Source organism: Carex rostrata, chromosome 1 (assembly GCF_964058835.1).
Source record: "Carex rostrata chromosome 1, lpCarRost1.2, whole genome shotgun sequence".
Classification (NCBI taxonomy): Eukaryota; Viridiplantae; Streptophyta; class Magnoliopsida; order Poales; family Cyperaceae; genus Carex; species Carex rostrata.
This window is the reverse complement of record NC_135918.1, coordinates 4,795,177-4,805,644: the sequence shown is the minus strand read 5'-3', so window position 1 is coordinate 4,805,644 and position 10,468 is coordinate 4,795,177. Positions and strand designations below refer to the sequence as shown.

Sequence of the window (10,468 nt, the reverse complement as noted above, 5' to 3'; positions counted from 1 at the left end):
AAATCTTCCATTAAAATAAAAAAAAAGATATGATTTAGCGTCTAATTTCATCAAAACAATCTCCATTTAAGGTAGATATATTGCCTCGGTCCAAATTTCTCTAACTCTGATTTATACCGAATGATCCAGAATCAAGTTAATTACATTGAGCATCATCACCAGTTCTAACTCCTAAATAATTGCTGATTTATTTAATCTGTATAAATGCGGGGTTTGATATATATATATATATATATATATATATATATATATATATATATTACATGTAGCATTTGATCTAATTACAACCGTCCAATATTAATTAATTATACGTAAAATTGCAAGAAGCAAATGCAAAAATAAAGATATTGACAATATTATTTTCGCTTCATTTCACGCATGGATTCGTATCCTCACACGTACCTGATTCAACACAATTGAAACGGATTGTTCAGATTTACTCTCAGTCGGTGCTTGTTCGTGATGGTGCCGTATTATTTTTGCACTTACCAATAAAGTTGAGGAGGAGCTTAACCTAATTAATCGATCGCGCTTTAAACTCGCATCTGTTGTCATTATGAAAAAAACACAGTTTGTATGATCATTATCGGATTCAAGCTGTTCAATTATAATAACATAGGTTTAATTGCTCAAGTTGGAATGTATCGGATTAATTAATTACACATTCATGTTATTAATTGCAGCAATAACATAAAGATCGATATACTAACTCTTAAGGTTATTGTAAAGATTAATTTCAACACAATCGCCTAATAGCTTTCATAATAATGATTGCTAAAAGATATTAAATATTCAGACATAAGCCCTGGAATTTTTTTAAACATATATATATTCACTATTTTTCAAAAAATTATATCAGTATATTATATAAGAGCGTGTTCGAAGGATCTATTTTCCATGACAATTCATGAAAATTTTGATGGGACGAGATTTAGATTCCGAAACATATTCGGTAATCTTTTAATCATAAAAAAAATTGTCCACGAAAAATTACATGAGAATTAAATTTATACATGGAACAAAAGAAACATGATGTTAAACTTAATTTTTTTCTCTCCCCATGCTATCTCTTGCATGCTCATTCTCCCTTTGCATCTTATCAAGTTTGTTTTTTTATTTTCATAACAAGTACATTTTATTTAATTTCTTTATTTTATTATAAATTATTTTTTATCCGTCACTTTTATTCAGCTATATTTTCATCATTAATTTGTTCATTTTTTTCATTACAACTTTTACGTTTTATAATTTTAATTTGTTTGTTTTCCTAAATATTATATATTTTAATTATTATACTTTAAATTATTAGTATTGATCAGAAATTTATCAATAATTATTAATAAAAAAAATTATTATTGACAACTCAATAATTTTTTAGAAAATATATATAGTTTTTCATGAGTATGTTTCTCATTTAATAATTTCTCATAATTATTTTCATAGTAATATCGAACATTAATTTTAGCATATTTCTATTGTCATTTTCGAACATACTCCAAGGATATGGATTCTCTTACCAATGATCATTTAAAAATTAATAATAAGAAACATTCAAACTCTCATAAACAAATGTAAATATTGGACACTTAGAGATTTCTTATTTAATTAGAAAAAAATGAAATTGTATACTAATGAGTTCGATCGGAAGCACACTCTTAATTATATGTATGATAGATGTCTGGTAGCATGCACCTCAACTAATTAATTAACAAGGTCTCTTAGAGTTAAGAATAAAAATAAAACAAAGGGTCTGTTTATGACCAACACAAAATCAACGATCTACGAATATTTTAATATAGATCATAAGAAAAGGAGAAAATTTTAATAATTAATAACCAAATGCATACAAAAAACGCAGGTAGCACGATATATTTCAAACTAGTTCTTGAGACGACAATTTTCAAACTATAGTAATAAATCACACTAAATAGTAAATACTAAAACAAATAAAACTAAAAATTATATATGTATCTATCTTCTTCCCTTCAGTTAACTGCGAAATGGTTATCCCATGCCGAGGCGCTCTCCACGCTCAATGGCATCATCAGCGTTGTCATCTCCTCGGTACAACCAAACCCGAAACCATCTGCATGGTTAAACCAATTCCTCATCTCTGCATCAACCGGCATTTTATCCTCGCTTGGCTGCGGTGCAGCAGGTGCCATTGGCATGACATGGCGTGTTGCCTGAATGGCCATCATCGTTTCACCGCTAATGTTGTAAGGCATCCCTGAGCGGAGCTGATGTAACCTCTCCTGTACTGTCTTGAGACGCACCTCCACAGTACAGGCAAGCCCGGTTATTTCCTCAATGGATACGATGTCAGACAAGCCACGCTGGCCCGTCATCACGTCGTGCATGAGCAATTTATTCTCCATATCCTTGTTCTCCCGGTCGACCTTGCACAGTCGTTCCCGTGCCTTGGTCATGTGCATGCGCAGGAACCCCTCCTGATCGACCATCTTCTTGCACTGGTCCAGTTGCGGCATGTTCTTGAACTGAGAGAGCACTTGAAGCGCCTCCTTCGGAGAAGACCACACTTCTGGTTTTGGGTCCTGTGGGCCATAGATCACTACGCATGTGTCGACGCCACATAACGTGGAGAGCTCGCTGGCCTTCTTGATCAATCCCTTCTTTCGCTTCTTGAAGGTGGCACGGCGAGTCGCGTCGTTTTGTATCCATGCCAGGTTCACCTTCTTCCTGGCCATGTTGAATTGATTTCGCCTTTTTTTTCTCTTCTTCTCTTATATATCCTCCCCTCTTGGTTTTTGGGTGTTGTGATTTTTGTTGTGCTAATTAAGCAAGAAGGTATGTGTTTATATAGGTTGCAGGGATGGGAAAGGAATCAATTAAGTGATTCCATTGATGGTAAGAAATGGTGACAGGGATTTCTCGGAAGATACTGGTTTGATTCCTCTAGAATTCTGACTGTGTGTTATACCTAGAATGTGACAAATGACCCCATCTAATTGAGAAATATATGGATGTTTTTATTTGATTGGTTTGTCCCGTATATTACGTTCAAATTCGTGATCCCAATTGTACGGCAAAAATTGAGTAATCGACTTTAATTGATAGATCTCTTGGTGCATCAAAATGTTTTGGTTTTGTAATAGTGACATGTTTAAGTTTTGGTTTCTATTAGACAGTTGACACAGAAATGGAGGTATCCATTCGGATGAAGCACAGGAGGAGCATTTGCAATGATTTCTAGCATTCAATTCTGTAACAAGATTCGCTGGTTTATATTTTACTCAACTTGTTAACCGTGGTTTAAGGTTTGCTGCATCCTGCATATAGGTACATAGTACATTCCACGGACAAAATTGCAGAGAAAGATTGTACATTATATCCTGCCATTGAAGCAAATTATGGCAACAGCGAATCCATTATTATGCATTGAGATCAGTGTATTGATACATATATCTATGATCTTTAATTTCTTCCAATTCTGTAATTAAAGCGTGGATGGTTACGACAAGACTACAATTAAATTAGGGTAAGGGTATTGACAATACAGTTTTGGTTTCATGCAATGCACAACCAATAGAATTAAAACGGCACTGTGTATGATTCTTATGCTGCATGAAGCAAAAAACTGTTCCGTCAATATCTATACCCTACAATTACTACGTTATATCTGTACATAGACAAAGGACAACTAATAAAATATTTCCCACGCAATCATGGATGATCAATGGGGATGCCCTACCCCTACGGTGTCCGGATCCCGCCAAGTGACCAAAACTTTGAGTTTGCATCCAGACCGTCTGATCAAAATCCGAGTTAATCCAACTCGACATACAATGCACGGGTCCCTTAGGGGGTGTTTGGTTCGCGCTATAGGTCATTCCAGGGAATAGAAGGATTCCAGGGCATGTATCATTACCATGTTTGGTTCGCGGATGACCATTGCTTCAACATTCCCTGGAATGAGCATTCCCATGTTTGGTTCGCGCTATAAGTATTACAATGGCTATAGACATAACTTCACCATTTTTTAATTATTAACTAAATAAATTATGTTATCTAATTTTTTATATATTGTTCGAAGATAAATTAATAATCAGAAATTATATTAATGTAAAAAAAAAAACACATAACGTGAAAACACTAAAATTTCTGTGGCTATAAGTTACTGGAGGAATTTCTGAATTTCTGAATTCAAAATTACAATTTGAGTTACTGGAGGAAACTTGAGTCCTGTTCAACGACAATCCAGACCGTCAAATTAGATCAGAAGATCAGATATCATTCACTGCATCAATGCCATTTCAACATCAGGAACTCATTGTTTGGACAAATTATAAACACCTTGATTAAAATTGTATTTATATATATATATGAAAATGATAAATGTTTGTACTTATAGTTGTCTAAACAATTTTCTCAAATTAATTTAGTCGACTCCTGTCATAAAGGAGTCATAATTTGAGTTCGGATCTCCTAAAGTAACTCAATTTTTAAGTTTAGATCTGGACCATCAGATTAAAGAGTCTTGTGCACTTCATCTTTATCCGGATTAGTCTGAATTTGAATCGGATGGTCCTGATCCAAACTCAAAAATTGAGTTACTTTGGGGGATCCGGATGACCCTGATAATTTGTGAGGTACGTCTAGCTTGTAGTAGCCTAGTAGGGTTGTTAATGGATCCCATTCGGATTAAAATTTAAATTCATTAAAATTAATTTTACGAATCCTCATATGGATTCATGACAAATAGAAGTAAGAAATAGTTTCATCCCTGTAATCGGATCGGACAGCACTAATTTCAAATGACGAATTTGAACTATTGAAATCTATCTATTTTATGAGTGATACGTCTATATACGGAAATTTTAAAATTTTGAATTAATTTTAAATACATTAAAATTAATTTATAAACTTTCTAATTTTGACCGCTTGACTTTATACTAAATTAATGCAAAATTTTGAAATTTTTGTATGTAGATGCATCACTCGTAATGTAGATAGATTGCCACGGTTCAGATTTGTCATTTAAAATCAATTCAATCAATGTTAAAGTTGAATTCACAAAAAAACTTGATGAATTTAAGAACACCCTAATTATACTCTAGACAATATATAGACATATATATTTGTTTGAATTCACCGTTCGAAGTCGATTTGATAGATTTTAGAATTGGTGTTCTTAAATTTTGAGGTTTGTACCTAAATGCTCATGTTTATGTCTTATATCTGCCTGTAAGAAGAATTTGCTTAATTTTGAGTTTTGATTAGATTTTGGTTCCGGTTTCTTACAGAGGGGTTGTTTAATACAATTTTTGTACCAGCAATGCATGCGTTGGTATTATGTTAGATTGGGACAAGGCTTTCACTGTGTTTGAATATTACTTTACTAAGACTTATTTAACATAGATATGCACTAACTTGTGTACTGACTTAGTGAATAACTCATGATCTACTTATTATGCATATGAAAACTAATGCAAAGATTAAAACCGATCTACTTCATTAGTTGTGCGTTTACATGCAAAATTTATAACTTTTCGAATTTATTTAGTATTAAGTCAAGCGGTCAAATGTGTGAGTTTTTAAGTTAATTTTAATACATTAATTTTTCAATATTTCTTTCGATTGATTTGATACTAAAATAACTCGAAAATATAAAAAAAAATTATGTAAACGCATCACTCATAATGTAAATCGGTTTAAACGGTTTGAATTAGTCGTTCGAAGTCAATTTGATAAGTTTTAGAGTTGGTGTTATATAGACTAAAAAAACACTGATGTTATACTAGCCAAACTCATGAATATGCTTTCACAAGCAAAGCAATGATTTTGCTCCAAGATTTTCTTTGTTTCTCATCAAGTGCATCTTTTTGGTTGGGACTGTTTTGATTTTATAGACCTTATATTATAAGGCAGTTTATCTTCATCATAGCATATGATTAATCAGGAGGGACCGCTTAATAATTTTTATTTAGGGGGACCACTAAATAATTTCCAAAATAATTATGGGGGGCCGCTGACCTCCCATTTATCCCTGCAATAACTTCTAACTAGGGGCCGCACAATAACTCCCACTCCTCACTCCCATTTAATAGATTGATTTATTCTTTCATAAATAGAGACCATGGTATAGGGATTAATATTTACAAATTCAACATAAATATTTTGATGTTTCAAACTAAATACTAGTAATTTATTTATGATTGAGCGGTCTCTCCATTATTATTTTAAAAATTTATGTGGAGATAAATGGGGGGTGAGAGGTGCGGGGTTAATTATTAGCTTCATCTGTGGTCTCTAAAAGAATAACCAAAAAAAAAAAAAGACACCAACAATAAACCATGGTAATTTTGCTTAATACTAAATCTATTAGTTTGATATTCAGTACAGAAAGTATTCTAACACGTAAAACTATAATGAATTGAAACAAACTAGCATGCTAGATCAACAAGATCGGATTTGCAAAACCAAAAGAAGGCAAGAAAAAAAAGGAAAATAAATGAAATGAAATCATGCTATTTTGGTTAGATTTCACTACACTCTAAGATTGATCTATCGATCATACTTAGACATATAAGTTACATAGAACAACTAATCAACTACAGTAACAAGGATTCTACTACAAATTAACACTAGAAGGTCGATCCCTGAATGAAATTAACCGTCCTTCTTTTCCAAAGCTCACGAAAAAAACTTGTAGCTTTTTGCACTGACGATGATCGAATGTAGCCCGCCAATTGGAGATGAAATCATCAACATCAAACCAAGAATGATGCAAATCTGAGAATCATTATCACATATATTGCAGTTAGAATATTTTGCCTTCAAATCTATGATTTATTTTTCAATGTATCAAGATTCTTCAAACTTTAGTGCCAGAGTTTCAATATGTAAGAAGCTCCTATATATATATCCAGCCAGTTAAGCGGTTTTACTGTTTTTCTTCAGAGATGCTAATAAACTACTAATGTGTAACATGTAGAAATTTAAATTGATCACTTACCCAGTTAGCAAACCATGACCAGCCAAACCTCCTAGGCTTGTAAACACATAGCCACATGATGCAGGGAAGCTTAAAAAAAAAATTGTGGTGTCAATTAAGATTAGTCGTTAATATAAATCCTTTCGTATATGTTAGAATATGTTTGTATTGACTTACGAAATAGGTTGTCGGTGCCAAAGCGAATCCACCGAAGAATCCAAGTAGACCGCCAAAGAAAGGAATGCAAATGGCGACTATCATCGTAAATCCTGTGTGCATACATATACAAATAGTTCTATTACCAATTGTGAATAACAATTATTTTGATTGTTGCTAATTTAGAGTTGTACTGATGAAGAAGTTGAAGCCAGTAATACACTATATATGCAGATGAGGCCATGTAAGCTTGCTTTATTTTAGATGGAGGATAGTTTATGGTGACACTTGAAGTTGAATATATATATTTTTATAACTTTAATACGCATGGTAGAGAAATTATTATCAGTAAGAGAGTAAATAATTAATACCAACATAAGTAGAGCGAGTCACCAAACGAAGCATGAAACATGGCTTAAAATGGAGTTGTTTTACAAGAAATGTTTCCAGCATGTCAAACACAGGCATGGCATAAATCTGCAAACAACAAAATTGACATTAAACCGGATCTCATTATAACCCTTTATATGAAAAAAAAAAAAAAAAAAAAACATGAATGACATACCCAAGTCTAGTTAAAGCACCAATATTAAAGAAAAAAAAATTAGCTGACAATAAACTCTTCAATAATATATATATAACTGTTTAAGAATAGATTTAAGCACCTTCGCCTTTATGCACTACTTAAATTGTTTAATTATAACTTTTTTGATTCCTATATATGTCTATTTCTGGAATGAATATTTGATGCTTTGCATAACATCTTAATGGCCAAAAACATCGAGAAATTAACATAACCTAAGCTAATTAAACACGAGGAAAAGGAAAAAAAAGAGGGTAAAATAAATAAAATGCAATACCTGATAGCTTCCAATGACATGGATCACTACAAACATATTTGCAGCCGCGATAAGCCACCATGGTTTCTCGAGAGAAATCAGGATATTATCTTCGACTGAATTACCGAATGCCCAGTAACCGATCAATGCGACCGGGAAATAGCAGACTACAACGATAATGTACGCAACAAGGACTCCCTTCCACATGGGCTTTTTTGACGGCTTTTCGGGGGAGGAGGGAATGGTTGCCTGGATTTCAAGCACCACATTGTGCCCTGCGTATGCAAATGCCACCTCACCAAGGCCACCGAGAAAACCGAACACATTGGTGGAAGTTTTCGTAGACCTGTAACTATAGTCGACATCAGGCTCCTTGCCTCTCCCGAGCGCAGCTGTCCAGCCGATCGTGGAGTACCTATGATTTTAAAAATTATGAAAAATTTAAGATGGTTCATGATGATGGAATGAATTATATTAGTACAGGAAAAGTAATGTATAATTTTTGGTTATGTTTGTTCATGTTTACTTATTTTAAATTAGTCTATATATAAATGGATAAACTCCCTTACAAAACAGAGTCAAACTGAAGGTGCCGAAAAATTTAGTTAAAAATGCGTACGTGAGAGACATGACGGCGGCTGCGAAGGACACAAGAGAGATGGAATTGAAGTTGGGGCACTGCGAAAGAAATAAGTGACACGTTCCAAAAATCATGATGAAATAGCTAAGCCTAATTGGTTTTTCATTGGGCTTGACGAGCTCCATGAACTTCTTGAGCGACCTGCCACCAGTCACCATGTACACAATGTTGGTCCCGACCTCGACAATTAGTTGTTGAGGCACCACAATCCAAAGACCGAGCTTCTCACCGAAAGCGTGCTGTCCTAGCTCATGATACCGATCAAACCTCTTGCCAGGGACCATCTCATGCATCTCAACCATCTGCCAAAGAGTGTACAGAGTGATGACCCATGATACCACTAGCACCGCAATACCCGGTCCCCTGAAAAATATGTTTTAGTAATGTTTCTTGTAAATATGAATAATATATATAGTACTTTTTAATCTTAACATTGAGTTCAATTTCTCTATTGGATCAGAAAGATGATGAGAAGTTGGAAGTTTGGAGAAAAAAAATCTTACCAACCAAGCTCAGACATGGCATAAGGTAGAGTGAGCACACCGGCGCCAACCATGGCTGTGACATTATGAAATGCTGAATACCACCACTTAGCATTTCTCGAAGAAGTGATCGGGAGCCACTCGTCAATGTTCTTCTGTTCATCTGTTTTTTCCTGATTTGAAGCTCGATGAATCATCTCCATTTTTACAATAAATTGATCTAGTGAATGCTCACAATATATATCAAGATTTGCTATATATAAGAGAGGATCTTAGAGTGAGATCGAGAAGGAGCTCAGAGGAATGCATGGTATAAGTAGGTGAGATAATGTAATTTTTAGCGAAAGAACAACTAAGGGAGCAAGCAAATTTAGCAAACAAGGTAGATTAATTGCTTATTTTTGAGGGTGCTAAACATATCCTTTTTTGGATGGTGTCAGGAGAGGAACCGAATTCTCTGCCCACCTATGGGCAGGAAAATTCTGCCAATTATTGAGTTTAGCCAATCTTTGTTTGACACGTGGCTGTTATATTTCATCTCATTAATGAGATTAAAAAAGTAACTTTCCAAATTAATTAATTAATGAGAATCTTTCCTCTTTCCTTTGTCTTTTCACCTTCCATTTCAAAATTAATTAAAAAATAACTTTACTGTTTCTTCTTCTTTGTACCTCTCACCGTTGAGGAAAAAAAAATTACATGGAGGCAATCTCTTTTCATGAAGATTTCTTGAGTTAAATACAGTCGCAAAATATTATATTTGTAAGTCATTTTTATATATTTTTTTTATATTTTCTTGTTGCATACAAGTCAAATTTGAAAGCCTTTTTTACCATAAAGATTTCAACAACTCAATGATACAGTACCAGTACTTGGGCATTTTTGTCATGAATAAAATAAGATTAGGCTATTAAGTTGAGTGAAATCAATATATCAATTTGTCCTTTGTTATCACCTCAAAATTAGTTAATGTTGTGTAGTTAGAATTTTTTGTTGGTATTTTACTAGTAAGGTTATTGGTACTTAGTTGCAACTGTTTCAACTTTAATAGCTGACCAAAGCTTCTTGAGATCTAACTCGTTAGTCATTTGAGAGACAAGTCTAACATGCAAACTATTTGAATCATTTAGATGGTATCAGAAAAAATTTTGGACTTGAATTTATGCATTGACGTGGATTCTCTGCATATTATTCAACAAATTGAAACTTCAAGCAAAAACCCATCAAATATACTCAACGAATTGCCAGAACGTAAAATAAAGTTTTCAAAGAAGCCCCCGAACTCTCCTTATTTTACGATTTAGAATAGAAAGGTAGTTAACAATTTAAACTTTTAGATTTGGTTAATTTATTTAAGTTCTAGTTTTTATCACGTAGTTGTAGCTTTTATTTTAGC

General features: G+C 33.5%; 2 protein-coding genes across 2 annotated transcripts; both read right to left on the bottom strand.

Annotated features, from left to right (window-relative positions):
* Nucleotides 1–1,974: 1,974 nt before the first annotated feature.
* Nucleotides 1,975–2,708, bottom strand: LOC144565210 (agamous-like MADS-box protein AGL80). The gene has a single exon (XM_078314898.1). It carries the CDS (start codon nt 2,706–2,708, stop codon nt 1,986–1,988), a length of 723 nt encoding a protein of 240 aa, XP_078171024.1. The 3' UTR covers nt 1,975–1,985.
* A 3,620-nt stretch (nt 2,709–6,328) lies between these two features.
* LOC144565203 (lysine histidine transporter 2-like) lies at nt 6,329–9,354 on the bottom strand. The gene is made up of 7 exons (XM_078314886.1): nt 9,094–9,354; nt 8,570–8,953; nt 7,972–8,365; nt 7,483–7,588; nt 7,133–7,224; nt 6,977–7,045; nt 6,329–6,753 (listed from the first exon to the last, which is right to left on the bottom strand). The coding sequence occupies exons 1-7, from the start codon at nt 9,273–9,275 to the stop codon at nt 6,655–6,657; spliced, it is 1,326 nt and encodes a 441-aa protein (XP_078171012.1). The 5' UTR covers nt 9,276–9,354; the 3' UTR covers nt 6,329–6,654.
* Between the last annotated feature and the right edge of the window lie 1,114 nt (nt 9,355–10,468).